The following is a 17,548-nucleotide window of genomic DNA, read 5'->3' on the forward strand; positions in this document are numbered from 1 at the left end:
GATAAATAAGCAGTTATATTTTCACCCCATGAAGTCTGATTGCTAGTCCTGATTAGAACAGATGGATGATTATAAAATGGTCAACCAACATAATAGTTTAATTTAGATTTAAATAGTGGTTTTCTATATTTGTTCTCACTTAAAACTAATACCAGCACTGGAGCTTTAAACTTTATATGGCAAAATTCATCATCTCTTTTGTTTACAAAAACTGGATGGACACAAACAGAACTCTTTAGGTATCAATACAGCACATTTTGCTTACTTACATGTTATCTTGTTCTTTATTCCATACATTAAACAAAATACAAAAAAAACCTGTAAAATTGTGAACTGAGTAAGTTCACACAAATTAGCCAGCCCCATAGGATAAGAACTTTGTCTTTACTATTGAGTGAGACACTAAAGGAAAGAAGACAGATGAGAAAACAGCTAATACTGTATATCAGATGTTAAAAGATCCATACGGTGCGTTTTTTAAACAGCTTTAACATAACACAATGATCGTGTCCGAAGGCTTTCACTTTGCTGAGTGATTATTATTCTGCATTGCAGGCCTTACATCTGTTCCCCACAGGATACCTGTTTCCAATTTCTCCTCCCTTACATTGTATTAAAGACAGCAAGGCCTCAAACCGACTGAGCAATGTTGTAATGAGTATTTTTTAAGCTGATGCTTTGTGGAGCGTCACACATTAAAAGCAGTTATGAGAGAGAATCCAGATGTTTACCAACAAAATAAATGACAATACACGATCATGCAGGGCTGCTGAAATGGGCTTGGAACTGATATAGTAATGTCAATAAGTATATTCCTTCTTGTCAGAAAATGTTCCAGTATTTATTTATCTAATTATCTGAACTCCCAGGAATACAGTAGATATGAATGATGTGAATGTGAATGGATCTTTGCCCTGTGGTATACTACACTCTAAATCCACTGCACAAATGACTAGCTAAATGTGTTTAAGGAAAAGGGATTTTTTAACATATGGGAGTTTGTAATAATTTTTCACCTTCCCATTCCCTTCTGTGTAATTTGGTTTTAAAATCTTGAGCAAAACTGAAATAGTAAATTCAAATCCACAATATTGAGTATAATGTGAAAAATTGAAGGTTAGCATGTGGGGTCTGATGCTGTAGCATAAACCACAGAAACCCTGTGGCAGTGAATACGCTGTCATTTAAAAAAGGGCAGATGTGCATTCTGGCAACTTATCAATGACAGAAAGAGGAGAATAAAACAAATGTTTAGCAGAGAAGTTCAAACTGTTCAGTGGGTCTTTAGAATGTATTTATTTTAGAAATATTTGGTGCTGAGACCAGAGGTAGTCATTTAGGTATTTGAAAACTAGCAAGCTGTTTGGGGTCTTTGTAAACCCAGACATCTTCTATGAGATGATATTTCTGTATGATGTAGATGATAGAGCTGATTACTTCATTCATGTTACAGCTATATTTATACTGATAACAGACAAAAAAGAACACAAATATACATTCACTCTTCACATTCACTGGAACACACCTGCAGAATTCATGCAGTTATTTAATCTGCCATTCATGTGTCAGCAGCACAAAACATTGTACACAGATACAGGCCAAGAGCTTTAGTTTAATTTTTGCATCATACTGTACATCAGAATGGGGAAAAGGTGTGATCTCTGTGACTTGATCTCTGTGCCTTTCTTGGTGCTGATTTGATTTGATCTTTTGGTCCTCAGAATTTCACACACAACGGGCTCTAGAGTTTGCACAGAATGGTGCAAAAAAAACAAAAAAAAAAACAAAACGTGAGCAGAGGATCTGCAGACTGAAGCATCTTGATGAGAGAACATAGAGAAGAACGGCCAGACTGGCCTGAGCTGACAGGAGGTCTATAGTAACTCACATGATCGTTCTGTACAATTATGGTGAGCAGAGACATCTCTCAGCAACATCAAACTTTGAAGTGGATGCACTATACAAAAGCAAGAACAAAAATCTATCTAAATCTAAATCTATCATGGGCACAGACTCACCCAAACAGGACGATTGGAAGACTGGAAGAAGACTGGGCGATATTTTGTCTCATTTTCAATGATTCACTTTCAGCTATGGCCTTAATACCTGTTTGTGGCACTTTTTTAATTAAACAAATAACCGCACAGTTTCTAAAAAGAAATTCTTTTTTTTTTTTTCTCATAAATGTTGGTGCCGAAATGAGTTTCCTCCGCAGGGTGGCTGGGCACTCCCTTAGAGACAGGGTGAGGAGCTCGGTCACCCGGGAGGAGCTCAGAGTAGAGCCGCTGCTCCTCCACATCGAGAGGAGTCAGCTAAGGTGGCTTGGGCATCTGTTCCGGATGCCTCCTGGACGCCTCCCTGGGGAGGTGTTCCGGGCATGTCCAACAGGGAGGAGGCCCTGGGGAAGACCTAGGACACACTGGAGGGACTATGTCTCTCGGCTGGCCTGGGAACGCCTCGGTATTCCCCCGGAAGAGCTGGAGGAAGTGTCTGGGGAGAGGGAAGTCTGGGCGTCCCTGCTTAGACTGCTGCCCCCGTGACCCGGCCCCGGATAAGCGGTAGAAAATGGATGGATGGATGGATAAATGTTGGTTATATCCAAATGTACTGCCTCTGCTAGATGTGTTTTTTTTTAGTTTAGAAACTTTTGTTAGTTCCCTATGCATACAACTCTTTGTACCATGGTGAATTGCTTCCAAATTGTAACATTACAGATTACATGGAAAAAGCTGCTTGAAGACTTTCTTCACAATAAAGAAGAAAAATGAGGAATGGGGTTTTTTTGAAGAATGAGGTGTATATGAGAGTGAGGTTTTGATAAATTGAGAGTTAAACCTTCTGGAGTAAAGTCAAAGACGACCACTATACTGGCTCATATGAATTAAATGTCAGTTCCCATATTATTTATTATTACGAATTTTATTGGGCCCTATACTGGGCAGTGAGGCCGTACTTAAGGAGTTTAAAAGATGGAAAACTACCACAGGAAGCTGTCATATTCCTGATTTCTCAGTTACTGGGATTCTCAGTGAGTCTTTGTGGCAGAGAAGAATTGGTTTAGCAGACAATCTGTGTATAGAGACCTGAATAAGCCTTCAAACACCAAGCATTCATGGACCAGTCTGATGAATGAAGGGGTAAAAATGAAGAAAGATTCCTCTGCTTCTGTCTAAGCTCTGGAAAAGTAATGTAGTAACAAATAACTAAAAACAGACAAATGATATCTAGGGAATATCTGGGAAATGCATGCATCACTTCCATTTCCATTTGTTTGTGTGGTTTATTGCCGCTACAGAACGCTTGCAAAGACTGCAGAGATACAAGTTTATCTTCATCTACACCACTAATTCAGTCTCTTCTAAAGAAAAGTTTAAACCTTGTAAATTTGGGCTATATTTTGTGAAGGCCAGCCTCAGATCATTCACAATTAATGATCCTGAGAAGCTGTTGAATTTCTTACATGATTACTGTGTAGCTGCCAAAAAAATCATGATGTTTAGATCATGTCCAGATGTCTTTAAGTTTTAATTCTGTTGAAACTAGTTAAACCTGGTATTACGTTGAATTTATTCATTAGGTCACATTTTTTTCCAGAAGGAAATGAAAGTTAGAGAGGCTTCTTAACACAAATTAGAGTGATAAGGCTAATGATAATGCTACACTAATCACAGGGTGATAATTAATAGTACGCAATACTTGTAATAGTATTATTATTCTATTATACTATAATAGAGTGAAGAAATGTAAATAACACAGAAACAATTTTCAGAAACATGAAATCAATGTTGCTCTGGACCTAGTACAGCATTTTTGATGACCAGGATGATAAGGGGAAATATAGGGGAAGTGGTGACTGGGTGGTTAAGGTATTGTACTAAGGTGTTGTGAGTTGCTTATTGCCACACCTGTGTTCCTGTGCCCCAGAGCAAGACCCTTATCCCTCAATTGCTCAGCTGTTAAATGTAAGCCACTCTGGATAAGGGCGTCTGTCAAAAGCCGTAAATGTGATGTGATTCGAGCCTAAGATCTGTTAGTTACTCTATACTTTAAACAAAAAGGGAGTTAATAAAAATATTAATGGTTCAGTATAATGTCATTTAGTGAGAATTGTATTATATGAAATTTGTTCTCATAAAGGGCATTTTGCATGATTTCAGATTTGACACCACCCATTATGGGAGGAAGCCAATTCCCTTCTGTAAGCTCTGCTCATCACATTAATCTATTTCTTACCTACTGACATTTCTGGCTAGAGTTCTAGCAACTTATAAAAATCTGCTCCCAATACCCAACACTCAATTAAATTAACAATCTTTTCATTTGCACATACAATTGTATGTCTTTTTTTTAGAGAGCCCTTCATGTTCTTATGTTGTCTTATTTACTGAGCTCACCTGCTTCCCTGTCTGTACTTTCAGTTCTTCTGGCACTGGACTTCTAGATAATGTTTTGTTCCCTACACTGTGTAATTCTCTGCCTCAGTTTCTTCAAGTCTGAGTTCAATCTAAAATTCTCTTCTTGTTCCTGTTGATTGCGTTTTGACTTTGTTTTTTATTTCAAGGGTTTTTTTTTTTTTGTTTATTTGTCTTGCAGTTATTATTGTTATGGATTGCGACATGCACTTATTTAAATATGTTTTGACTGGAACACTATTTATGCTACATTATATACACCGTGCCAAGTCATTAATCTACGCTTCACTGTTATACTGGAAAGCAACTTTTACTCTACCATTTTGTTTTAAAAAATCATCTCTAAAGTAATGGCATATTCATCATCAACCTCATTTACTTTCCTCCAGAGACAGTTGTTTATTTTATAATTACAGAGGTTTTCAGCACTTGGTTCATTGAATACATTAGTGTGCCTAACTCATGTGGAAAAAAGCTATCAGATGTTTTAGATGTGGCTGAAGGTGGAGGGACCATCTCTTTGTTTGAATAAATCACATCTGGAGTTAGGAAATTCACTATTAACTTTTTAAAGCTATTCTGGGACTTACGGTCCAATCTGCCTTTGTGGTTTTGTAAATGCAGTTTGAGTAGCCACTACTTAAGATTGTCATCCTGGTTCTGGTAAGTCAGTGCTCATCTGCTCCCTTATTGTAGCCCTAGTTGCTACTAGAAACAGTAACCATGTTATTTTTATTACTACTGACATGACCTTTAATCAAAGGATTAATGGAAATAGTGCAAAACAGGAACCAAAAGAGTAGGGCTTGTGTTACTGTGACTGTGTCCTCACATGCCAAACAACTGTTGACAGGAAGGTATTGGTTATTACAGCATCAGCCAGAAGACTTTGATGTTTTATTTGCACAGAGGGAATGTCATATTTAGGATAAAATAATACCCTAGTGATCACCAAGAAATGAGTATGGATGACCATTAACTGAGAGATTGGCCTGATTTAGATTGGCCCTTAAAAGGACATTGCTACTGGTTTATATTTTTTTCAAGCCACTTTCATTTGGTCACTAAACAAACATGACATTTAGGTTCATTTACAGCCCAACATTATCCATTTACTGTATATGTAATTTTTTTCTTTAAAAACGGTTTTAAACACATATGGTAATAAACCTTGAAAATGAATGAATATTTTTCATTATATATTGTACTCACTGGAACATATTGTATGGGGTGCTAACCTATTGCAGTTCATAGTTGTATACACTGAAACACCCATTCAATCAATACTGACACTTTTAGAGATGCTAATTAGTCTACCAAGCATATCCTTGGACCAAAGGAGGAAACCAGTAAGTCAGTGCTGGATTCCACACATGCAGGGTGGAGGCAGAAATCTTGCATAGGTAAACCTTGTGTTTCAAAACCTACTGTTGAGGCATGGATTCCACAAGACATTTACAGCAGATCCTTTAAGCCTTGCAAGTTTTCAGGTGGGTCTAACACATCAAATGCTTGATTAGACAGAGATACAGGGAATCTGAGACCAAGTCAACGTCTCAAACTGTTTCTCAGACCATTCCTGAACAATGATTACAGTGTGGCAGGCGCATTAACCTGCTGAAAAGGCCAGACATTAGAGTATATTGTTACCATGAAGGGGTATGTTTCATCTGCAACAAAATTTAGGTAGATGACATATGTCAAAGTAACATCCACATGAATGCCAGAACTCAAGGTTCCTCAGTAGGACATTGCCCAGAGCATCACATATAGTGCATCATGGAGCTTCTTTAATTGCTCCACTCCCCAATTCTGATGCTAACCTACATGTACACATTATAGGCACTTCTGGCAGTGAACTAGCATCAGAACAGGCACTCATGCCTGTCTGTGGCTACACATTCCTATATGCAGCAAGCTGTGATGCAGTTATCTAGACATCACAATTTGGTCCTTGTCAAAGTCAGTCAGATCCTCACACTTGCCCATTTTTCCTGATTCCAACACATCAACTTCAAGAACTGACTATTTACTTGCTGCCAAATATAGTCCACCCCTTGACAGGTGCCTCTGTAATAAGATAATCAATGTTATTCACTACACCTCTCTGTGGTTTTAATGTTGTCGCTGATCAGTGTATACTATTGGAATGAAATAGTCTGATCGCTGTCAGCTGTTGGTTAGGCGGATAATACACACATACACCCATAAACTTTTTTTGGTGGCCAGAATTAAGATGCCATTTAGTGTGCAGAATTTTTCAAATTATTATCTGCCAGATAGTACATGCCAATTCACATGGACTGTGAAGGAATCAAATGCTCTTTAGTCTTCTAACATGGAACTTGAACTCTTCTTGGTTTTAGATGATACTAATACCTGTACAAATTTGCACGGCCAGTTATCATTTTTTTTGCGACAAATACCAATTCAAAGTACTTCAACATGCTTCCATTTTTAACAGAGATTAATCCACATTGTAGCACGACAGGCAAAAAGGACAATCAATTAGGATAGGGTTATAATAATTTGTCTAATTTAATAACTGTGTGGCTAATACTACTACTGAGGATGACAATTTTATTATCAAAAGATAAACATGTAGAGGAATTAAAATACAAATATTTGCAAACATACACATGCTTATTTGCGCCGCACAGATCAAAAGGGTCATTTTATACACGTGGGCTCCTGGAACCTAAATATATCTTGTCGGCGAGGTTGCGGAGAAGCGCGCGGCTCCACTGAAGCTTCAGTTCCGCCCTGAGCTGATGAGAAACGATCACTTACACACACACACACACACACACACACACACACACACACACACACACACACACACACACACACACGCAACGGGGGGAGGAGCTTCGCATACAGGAGAGGCGCAGGGCTCTTGAGAGCGCAGTTTAACGGAGAGCGCAGGGGAAAAGGCGCAGTTAAAGTGCAGTGTGTAGTGAATAGACTGCAGCTAAAGCATATTGCAGGGAAGAGGCTCAAGTTTCACACCACAGATCACTACAGCGCTGTGACACTGGAGCTCAGAAGGACACACTCAGATGGCACGACTCATTCCCACGGCACAACGCTATAGAGCCTCCCGATCCACCTGTACGCATCATCCGGAAACATGCGTTTAACTCATTTATAATTCCCATTTCTCCTTTTAACGCGACACCGATTATTCTGCTCTTTAACTAAGTTTTGGACTAAAGTTGTGGTTAGTATTTACTTTCAAACCACGCGCTATTTGTCGGTTATTGTGTCCTCTGATGAGTAGATTATAAGCTTGTTGAAGGAAAAGGCAGGTTAGACTAAAATGGAACAAGACACCAAAGTTTCTCGCGATTCACATGGAGAAAGGACTTGCGCCGAGCATCCGTGTAAAAGTGACGCCTGGCCGAGGCGCACTGAGGTGTGTGGTGCGGTGGCGGTGTGCGTCGCGCTCTGCCTCTTCTCTCTCGGAGTGTCTGTGCTGTTTTATTTGCGCACCTCGGAGCTACAGGCCAGGGTAAACAGCTTGGAGAAGCACAGAGAGCCCCAGCAGCACTCAGCCTGGATGTTTCTTGAGCAGGTGGAACCAGTGCTCTTAAATCGCCTGGATCAGATGCTGGAAGAGGTGAGTCAGGGTCAGGATATGGAACTTTTTATGCATGAGGAAACAGTCAGGTTACTGCAAACATTGTTGGTGTGGTAAGTTTTAAAGTTTTCATCTAGATCAAGTTGTAGGCTACGTGACAGAAAATCATATATGACATTATTATGTTTGGTTGAAATGTCAGTTGCATTCTGAACCATTTAATGGTATGAAACGTTCCATCTCTTGACTAAATGCATTATTAAATTACAGGAGCAACTTGTTTGGGGCTTGTAAAATCATTCACTTAACAAAAAATACTTTTAAGAGGTCTTTAACGAGACACATGAGGATCTCTAGAGCGTCACTAGCCACCTCTTCTCCCTGTCCAGATGTCCTTTCTCTTTTTTTTCTTTCTGTTTATGCAACATTGACTTTCACTGGGCACCTGGTCTACACTTTTTGCTGCTCTGTGCCTCACAACATTGTCCATTGCAAAGCTGATATTGCTGGATGCAAGGGGAAATCATTAATGAACATTCTAGTATATGATTTTGAGAAAGTCTTGAAATCCAAAGAATGCAAAAAAATTGAGTTAGGTCAGAATAATGCTGTATAGATGACATTTAATGCTCTTTGCCTAATTTGTATGATCATACTTTTTTTAACAAGCTGCCCTACATGTTTTTCTATTTCATAATGTGCTGTTTTTTTTTATTCTTAGGCTTACCTTTTTAATGACTTCAGCAATTTCTAGTCATCCACCATCCTTATTTGTATTTTACAAAATGTCTTCAATTGTTTTAAATCACAAATTGTATTTGCCCTTTACTTATTATTATTATTATTATTATTATTTATTATTATTATTATTATTATTATTATTAGTTATTTAGTTTAAATCTTATATTTAAACCTGGATCAGTGGCAAGGAAAATGTCATTTAAAGATTATTCTTGTCTCACAGGCCACCAGTTAACCTTTATGCATCCCATTTCACATTTTTATGAATCTCTAAGCGCTTTCAGCACTAGCCACACACACCAAATTTTGTGTAGTGTTGAGTCCCAAACAGTGAGGTGTAGAAAAGTGAGATATACAGACTCTCACAGCTATACTTTCCTCACACAGGCCCCTAATGGTCACTCACCCAACAGTGTGTAAAGTATGTGCTGTGCCGTTGTGTTTTGGAAAGACAGAACCCTGCTTTTGGAATTTTAGCCCATAGTTAGTAAAGCTGTCAGGACTGCAAAGGACAGTCTAGGCCTCAGTGAAGCAATGCAGGCTGCAAGAGAGGCAGCCGGAACGTCTCAGTGCTAAAGTAAAGTGAGCTGGGGCTCAATCCAGGGTCTGGGTCAGTGCTGAAAAACATGTCTTAGTTATTTACAGTGGCTTGCAGGTGTCTTATGATTTGGATCTGTGTTTAAACTTATAGTTTTTATCTGTTGTGGTTAGGTTAATGCCATCATGAACTAACTCTAATTTTGCCTCTTATGTATAATGCCTGCATTTCAATTTTCATTAATCTATCATTACCTTCAGGAAGACATGTGAAATAATCTCAAGACTCCAAACTAAGAAAATCAATAGATTTGACTAGTACTGTAAAATAAGATAGATATTTTTCTTTGCTGCAAAGTTTGGGAGACATTGAGGTAATCAGAATCTGGAATAAAAAAACAAGAAATTTAATTTTTAGAACTTTTGCTATGATTACCATAATGTCATTATTTACACCACAGCACACACCAGGTATCACCAGGTGTTCAAGGTTTTGCCCTGTAAAAACAAATTGTCTGGAAAATATGGGATTTTGTTCCATATTTCCAAAAGAGAAAAACTTTTGGAAAAATCAGTGAACAATACTTCTTTGGAAAAAGTAATTTGAGAAAAGTATGCATGCTTTTATAATTGAAATATTTTCCAAGTCTCAGTTGTATTTCCTCAAGAATTGACTTAATACGAGTATTTCAGGTTGTGCCAATGCTTCTTATTCTGTTCATCTCTTATTAATGCTCATTAGCTCTATTTCTGATTTACAAGACACTCAACTGTTCTCCAGTCAGTGTCAGTGTTGTTGAAATAAAGCATTGCTTGTAGTGCCTGAGACTAGTCTGTGTAAAGACTTTTGCAGCTGTGTAGAGAGTGTGCCAGTATCAACCAAATAGACCCATGGAATGAATTGTGCTTACCGTAAATTGGGAAAAAAAATATGGCTATAACTTTAAGAATAATTTACATATTAACTATTTTAATTTTATATTGATGGTCATATTGTACTGTGTTCTAATCATATTCATTGTAACAACTTATTTGATTTGCAAAAGGTAGGCAGGTACTAAATCTCCCTTATCTATTGAACAGAAAGAATAATTTGTTGGGTAATTTATAAATTCTAATCTTAGTAAAATAGAAATAGATTAAGAGATTAACCTTCATTGTTCTTCACATCAGCAGTAACTGCTGTGAGTGTAAAATTGATATTTGGAACATATATATCAAGCTAGTGTTGCAGCCATGTATTAGAAATGTGTTTGAAAGTATTGTTAGAGTAATAATGGTATGAAGCTACCACTGTATTAGAGCCAGTAGCTGTGCTTGTTAGTAGCCTCAGAGAATCTAGATAGACAATGACTCCATCTTCTATTGAAAATAAATGTATGTAGTGTTCCAGCTAAGGGTATGTTGATTATCTTTTCACATTGTATGTTAAATTCTACTCAAGCCAAACTTAGTGATATTATTTAGAATCCTCCTGTAAATGGGTGTTAGATGATCCTGATTAGCAGCGTGCACAGCCATTCCTGGTATAACTGCAGCTTTCTTTGTTCTTTTGCAGAAGTTAGCATCTCGTCTGCCAAAGACCAGAGAGACTCGGGATGTCTCCCACGCCTGTCTGTGTCCACCAGGTAGGTCTAACCATTTGCTTTTGAACCCAGCCATACTGACTATAACACACCTGGCTTTTGAAGAAAGCATTGGTTACCACTGTTTATGTTTGCTTTGTGGTTGCGTCTTTCACAGAGGCTTTTTGAGGCTTTCATTCACAAATCCCACTCCTATTCTGGTCCTGTAGGTATATTTGAATACAGCTATTTTTAGGCAACTAGTGAATTAGATTCTATGTTATTTAAAAGATGTGAAAAGTGTGTGTAGAATAAGTCCTTTCTTGTTTCTCCAAACTAAATGGAGTGCACTTGTGCCTCTGATCTGGCATCTCTAATAGTGACAGGTGCAGTCATATTTTGGGCTCGGTTGGCCGTCATTGACTTTCACTTGTGTCATGGTGGGTTATGATGCAAAATAGAGTGACAGGATGGCATCATCTCAGAATTCCAGTGCAGAGCAAACTGTCAAAGTCCAAAGCTGATGGGTAATAAGTCACACTGGCTCAGTGGGGTCATGTCTCCTAGGATATAACCTGAGAAATACAATCATGGGAACACAATGTGGTCTAGTGATATGACAGTGACCACAATGTTAAGGGAGCAATGTGACCATACAAGTAAGGAGTTTTGTTACTGATACTGATTTCTTAACTTTCTCTGAAAAACTGAACACTTAATAAATTTCAAGAGTGTCAGTCTTGCAGATATTTGTTTCCTTACTTCAGACTCCAGGTGTAAGCCATTAGCTTGTGTGTGTGAGAAAGGAAAAGAGAAAGAGGTGAGACAGAACACACATCTGAGTGTTAATTTGCCCATCAGCAGTAGCCATCAGTGTGTTAACAGAGCTGAGGGCCCAGATGGTGTCTGTGTTTGAACATGTTTGTACTTTATGACTTTGATGTAAGGGACATCCTGGTCTCACGATGACCACAGTTGTATTGTTTTGTAAACTGATTGTGAGTAAGTCCATGCGTTAATTTTAAAGTGGGATTTTTGCGCATAAATACTTTGTGTTGAATATTGTAAGGATAGTTTTGTTAGACAGGATTCAAATAGTAGTCTATGTTACAAGTAAGCATACTCATGAGTATGTTTACTGTATGTGTGTGAATACAATATGAATATGTATATGTATCGCTCTCCTTCCTCCAGCTGCCTCCTGTCGATCATTCCCTCAGGCCGTACTCAGATTGCTTCCATTCCTTTGTTTATTTTCAGTGCTAAGGGACATGCAGTAGTGGCCCCCATCTGCGGCCCTCAAACACCACTCCTGAAAAGCACACGTACTTACATACAAAAGACAGACTTCTGTTTTGTAGACAACTAAACAAGGGTATCATCTATCAACAGTTAACATTTTATTTATATCCTTAAATCAAGCTTACCATAACATATTTAACAGGAAATAAGCCCTTGCACAATACATACAATACAAGAATAAATATTTAAGCACATTTATATAAATTTAATTTAACATAATTATTGCTTATTCCCATTAATTGGGCATCTTCCACACTTTTTTAGTCAAACTGTGTTTATTCTGAGTTTGTACAGGTTTGTCCTCCGGGTGCTCCGGTTTCCTCCCCCGGTCCAAAGACATGCATGGTAGGTTGATTGGCATCTCTGGAAAATTGTCCGTAGTGTGTGATTGCATGAGTGAATGAGTATGTGTGTGTGTGCCCTGCGATGGGTTGGCACTCCGTCCAGGGTGTATCCTGCCTTGATGCCCAATGACGCCTGAGATAGGCACAGGCTCCCCGTGACCCGAGGTAGTTTGGATAAGCGGTAGAAAATGAATGAATGAAAGTTAGATTGCTGTATGTTGAGTTGAGTGTCCTTGGCATCCAGTCACAGTGTATTTAGAAGGAAAAGATTCAGAGTTATTGCCTCTGTAATATTAACTGTCCTTTGTTAACAGAAAAATCCATTGCATGTATACGTTGTTAAAGTAAAGTAGAGAAATTACATAATTTCCTTTAAAGCAAATTCAGATGAGATGAGATGAATGTGACCTAGTGAAGTCCACTCAACGTCAGGATTGTGTTCATTTGTGGTGACCTTTAAAAGCTTTTTTAACAGCATAAAGATTAAATGATCAGCATTTGAACAAATATTATATCTTAGATGTTATAGCTTAGAAAATACATTATAGACTATAGTGTCATTCTGTAACCATAAGAAAAAATACATGCTTTCACAAAATAGCAGTGATTCCCAAACTTAATCATTGTCTCCAATCAGGCTCATGAAAGCTGACCTAAGGATGAATATTTATTATTAGATATACTGGCTGATTATGAGAGTGTGGTGTTTAGAGCTGTGGGGACAGCAGCTCCTTCCTTCTTTTTCTTATACTTAAGTAATATCCAAGAAAATGTCATTCAGAACATCACTTTCCTACAGTTTATTCCAGGAGTGCTTGTTTCACTTCAGAGTTTTTAACCCATATGATGGCAAAATGTTACCATTAATTGATCTGTATATGATATTCAGTTAAATTGCAGTACTTTTATGGCAGTGATTGAAGATTTTCAATTTATATAGTAGAAATGAAGCTTAACTTTGCTAAAGCTCTATGTACCAGCTTCAGGCCATATGTTGTCTGTGTAACTGATCTCAAATCTGTGTACTCCTTTTACCTTAAATGGAAAATTCCAGGTTTTCGTGACTTAAGACTTATGCTATTAATCAAATCCTGCTTTCTGGAATAAACTCCTCTTCTACACCATTCTGTATCCTCAGTCTTGCAGATGAGTATTGTGACAGTGTTGATAGTGTTAGTTTTGCTAAGCGTCTTATAGTGACATGACTTGTATTTGAATCACTGTTACACGAGTGCATTGAAACAGATACATGTGTGTTATACATAAAAATAATTATTTATTGATGTGGAAAGATTAATGTGTGGCTAACTGTATTTGTTGTCTATTATTTAGTAAAGGCTAGTGTTAGTACTGTGTTTAAATCACCATATGGTTCAATGGTAAGTATTGATAACAAAGGTGAGAACAAATGTCATAGGTGAAAACATGGTACTGTATTTTCTTTGGTTAGTGAGAGCTTTCCCCATAGAACATTACCCAACAGCCGTTTTAGAGAACAGGAAAACTTTCATGACTGTTAGATTGAGTCCAGGTCTCAGCCTCAGGAGCTCTCTTGAATCCATATATTGTTTGCTGAAGAGCTGAGTGGCATTTTCTTGGACATTGCTTCAGGAAAAGGAGAAGAAAGAGGCTGCTGTACCATCACCTTCAAACACCACACACCACTATAACTCTCATACTAAGCTGCTTTGTGACTACAGGCAGGCATTGGTTTAAAGAGTTTTTGTGATTGGAGATCCACTGGATTGTGTTTGCTTGTTTGGCACATGGAAAGAATAGGGCAGAGTCTCATGTCTGTAGAGGTCATCTGCTGTGGATTAGCCATAAGGAGAAAAGAAAGTGAGCATGGCAGGAAAAGCCAGTGGATAAAGGCCTCTAAAGCCGCACCACTCCAGCTGCCGGAAGTGAGCTTTGACAGTTTATGCGGTTAGGGTCCGAGGGGAGGCCATGTAGTGTGTTTGAAACCAGAGCTGGTCTGCGGTGTCTCTAAGCATGGCATATTTGTCATAACAGCTTCTACACACCAGCAATAGCAACAGCAAAGCACACAACACAACACATTATTAGTGCTGTGACTCTTAGTGAAGAGTGAAACTAAGATTTAAGTAATACAGCAAAACAAACGTGTTAGGTGGTTGTGAGAGATCAACTTTTAAACTAGCTATCATACACTTAGCTAGGTTCTAGCTTGGTAAAATTAGCTATCTAGCTTTTTACTGAATGTGAAATGTAAATCACTGATTAATTGACCATTGTAGTAAGAGATGTAAAACAAAATGGCACAAAAGGGGACACAATAGTTGAAAACTTATTGGATAACTAGCAATACAGTAAATAATTAGCGATAACCTTATTGTTATACTGTATATTCCGGCAACAGACCAGAAATAGGCTAGCTACTTCACAGAAAGATTTATACATGTAACTGCATTTCTTCTTTACAGTGAATGGATATCTGTTTAAGAGTTAAGATCAAGGAAATAATTACAAGAATTAATTTATTAACTACAGCAAAAAATGGTAAAGCCCTTTGTCTTGGTGTTTAAAAGCAAACTAAACATATTTTAGTGCTTCTTGTTAATATTATTGAACTGTTGTCTTTTTAAGAACAAGCAACATTATGATTTAAATATTAAATCACAGGTGATCAGACCTGCTAAACTATCCTGTACCCTGATTAATGTCATTAGCAGTGAGGACAAGTAAATCATGAATGCTGTGCAGTGTTGTGTAAAGTCATTCAGACTGTTTGTTTGCAGAGGTTCCATACTGTCTCATTAGAGTGCCCTCTTGTGTCAGGACTTTCACGTCAAGCACAGTGCTGGACGTCAAGCACCTGGCATGACGGGCACTCAGAGAACGCCCAGCATTCTTCCTGATGACAGACCAATGTAGACTGTACTGGATCAAAGAATGACTGTGTGTGTGAGCAAGTTGGAGTGATAGAGATTCAGAAAAGAGAAAGAGAGGGTGGGAAAGAATGAGAGAGCACCTGCGAGAGCACATGGGACACATAGCCAAATTAAGCCAGTCCAGCAAAGCCATTTAATCCAAATTTAAAAATACCCCTTAGATACCCTGAAGAGGCAAGGCCGCTTCACCCTTGTAAATGAGAGACAGCTTTAAACTCCATGCTGAGGTCAGGCATAGAGGTCAGTGGCTCCGGCCGTTTAAGCGCCCCGAAGTTCAACTTGTCATGCCTGCTGACAGGAAGAGGCAGTGGCAGATTTCCTTTCCTGGCATGTGATTAGCTTACAGCTCAGCTGCCAGGGAACGCTTTTACTGGGGGGATAGTTGTTGTCTACTAACTGTGCCCAGCAGACACGCAGTCTCACAAGAGGGCCAGAGAACGTATGAGGAAAGAGCGTAGTTACAGGAATGTCTGTAGTAGACAAAAAACGGGTGGCTAGAGAGCACTGACGGTGTGAGAGGAAGAGAAAGACAGACAGGGAAAGAGCGCGTGAGTTGGAAATGAAGGAGAACACTATGTGGTTAGCCATCTGCTTTTCACATTGAATCTTGTATTGACCAAGGATCTGCTTCTGAAATCCCCCTTTTTTGCCCATGATCCTAAAAAACAATGACGTCTTAAACATATTATTTTATTCAGAGGAATCTGACAGCCATCTCTTAATGCTCATTTTGGAACAAACAGTTTGGCAGGATTTGGCATGCACATATAAACATAATTTATTCCATATGAGACTGAAATGGATTTGTACAGTTTGAACATAGAGCTATGTTTATTTGACCAAATGCATTTCATTTTGTGTATTTTAATAGTGGTTACACAACATATCAGCACTCCATATGAATTTGGTGCTTGTCAAAGGCCTTCTGAACTTTTCTTTCTGACCAGAATCTAAATCATGTTGTCCCATGCCTTGGTCTTGAATATATACATCTGGTTTCATCTTATTTCATTCCAGACATGTTTCTTGAATAATAATGAGAGGAAATGCATGGACGGTCCTCTGTGTGTGGCCATACGTGTGACTAGTTATGCTTTTACAAATAAATGCATGATAGTGAATGTGTGGCACATGAAGTGAGGTTATTAGCCCTGCGCCACTGAGCCTGATATGTAATTACACTTGGACAGCTTTTAGCAAAAGAAAGTTGTCTGGAACAGTGCAGTTAATGTTCTGGATAAACAAACAGAATGGCATGCTAAGTGTTGGAAATTTTCCACCTTATTTGGAGGTGGATTCATGACAATGCATACATTGTCTTGGAAAAACATGCCATGGTTAGATAATAATTTAGTGTGCAAATAATTGTGTTGGTTTTACTGTAAACCATGAGTATTCGCTAACACAAGCAGATACAGTATCAAAGACAAAAGTCTCAATTGTGCTTTATTATATTAAATATTTGGTGGTGTGTTAATGACAAAGCCAGATATGGATGGATGGATGTTAGAATGGATGCTATGATACACTACTGTATATTTACCAAACCTCTGTAGACATATAACCATCAAACCCGTATATTGGCCTTTCTAAACCGTATCTACAAAGTTGGCAGTTACATTGATTCCCTTCATTAGAGCTAAGAAGTACTTCTCTGTTCCAGTATGACAATTCTCCTGTGCACAAAGCAAGAAGCAACCATGAAGACATGGTTTGCCAAGGTTGCCTTTGGATAATTTGTAACCCAGACTGTGTCAGAAGTCTCCTCACCCAACAGCAGTGCCTGACCTCGCTAATGCTCTGTTGTCTGCGTCGGTAAATCCTGGGTAAAACTGCCATTCTCTAACATCTAATAGAACGCTTTCCCAGAAGAATTAATTTTATTATAATACCAAAGGAGGTCTAAATATATGATTGGAATTTCAGCACATATTGGTGTAATGGTCAGCCGTCTACAAACTTTTGGGCCATATAATGTAAATAGTAGGTGAGCTGTTACAGATACAGTTTATTCCTATAGATACCATTAAAATTGTGAGTAATTTTAAGCAATGCAATAAGTGTAGTGTAAATTAAATGCCAAAAGCAGGTCTGGAGAGAAAGTTCAGTTGCTCACTGGAGTAAATAATGATTACAAAATGATTATAAATTGTAT

The 17,548-nt window shown here is 38.3% G+C and overlaps 1 protein-coding gene across 1 annotated transcript in view; it reads left to right on the forward strand.

The window, feature by feature from the left end:
* The first annotated feature begins 7,278 nt into the window (after positions 1–7,278).
* The window catches only part of col13a1 (collagen, type XIII, alpha 1), a 76,088-nt gene continuing 65,818 nt past the window's right edge, over positions 7,279–17,548 (forward strand). Inside the window, exons 1-2 of the mRNA XM_060872435.1 lie at positions 7,279–8,031; positions 10,829–10,898. Coding sequence (XP_060728418.1) covers positions 7,732–8,031; positions 10,829–10,898 — 370 coding nt within the window. The 5' untranslated portion in view covers positions 7,279–7,731. The remainder of the gene's footprint in view (positions 8,032–10,828; positions 10,899–17,548) is intronic.

This window comes from Tachysurus vachellii, chromosome 6 (assembly GCF_030014155.1).
Source record: "Tachysurus vachellii isolate PV-2020 chromosome 6, HZAU_Pvac_v1, whole genome shotgun sequence".
In the NCBI taxonomy this organism is placed as follows: Eukaryota; Metazoa; Chordata; class Actinopteri; order Siluriformes; family Bagridae; genus Tachysurus; species Tachysurus vachellii.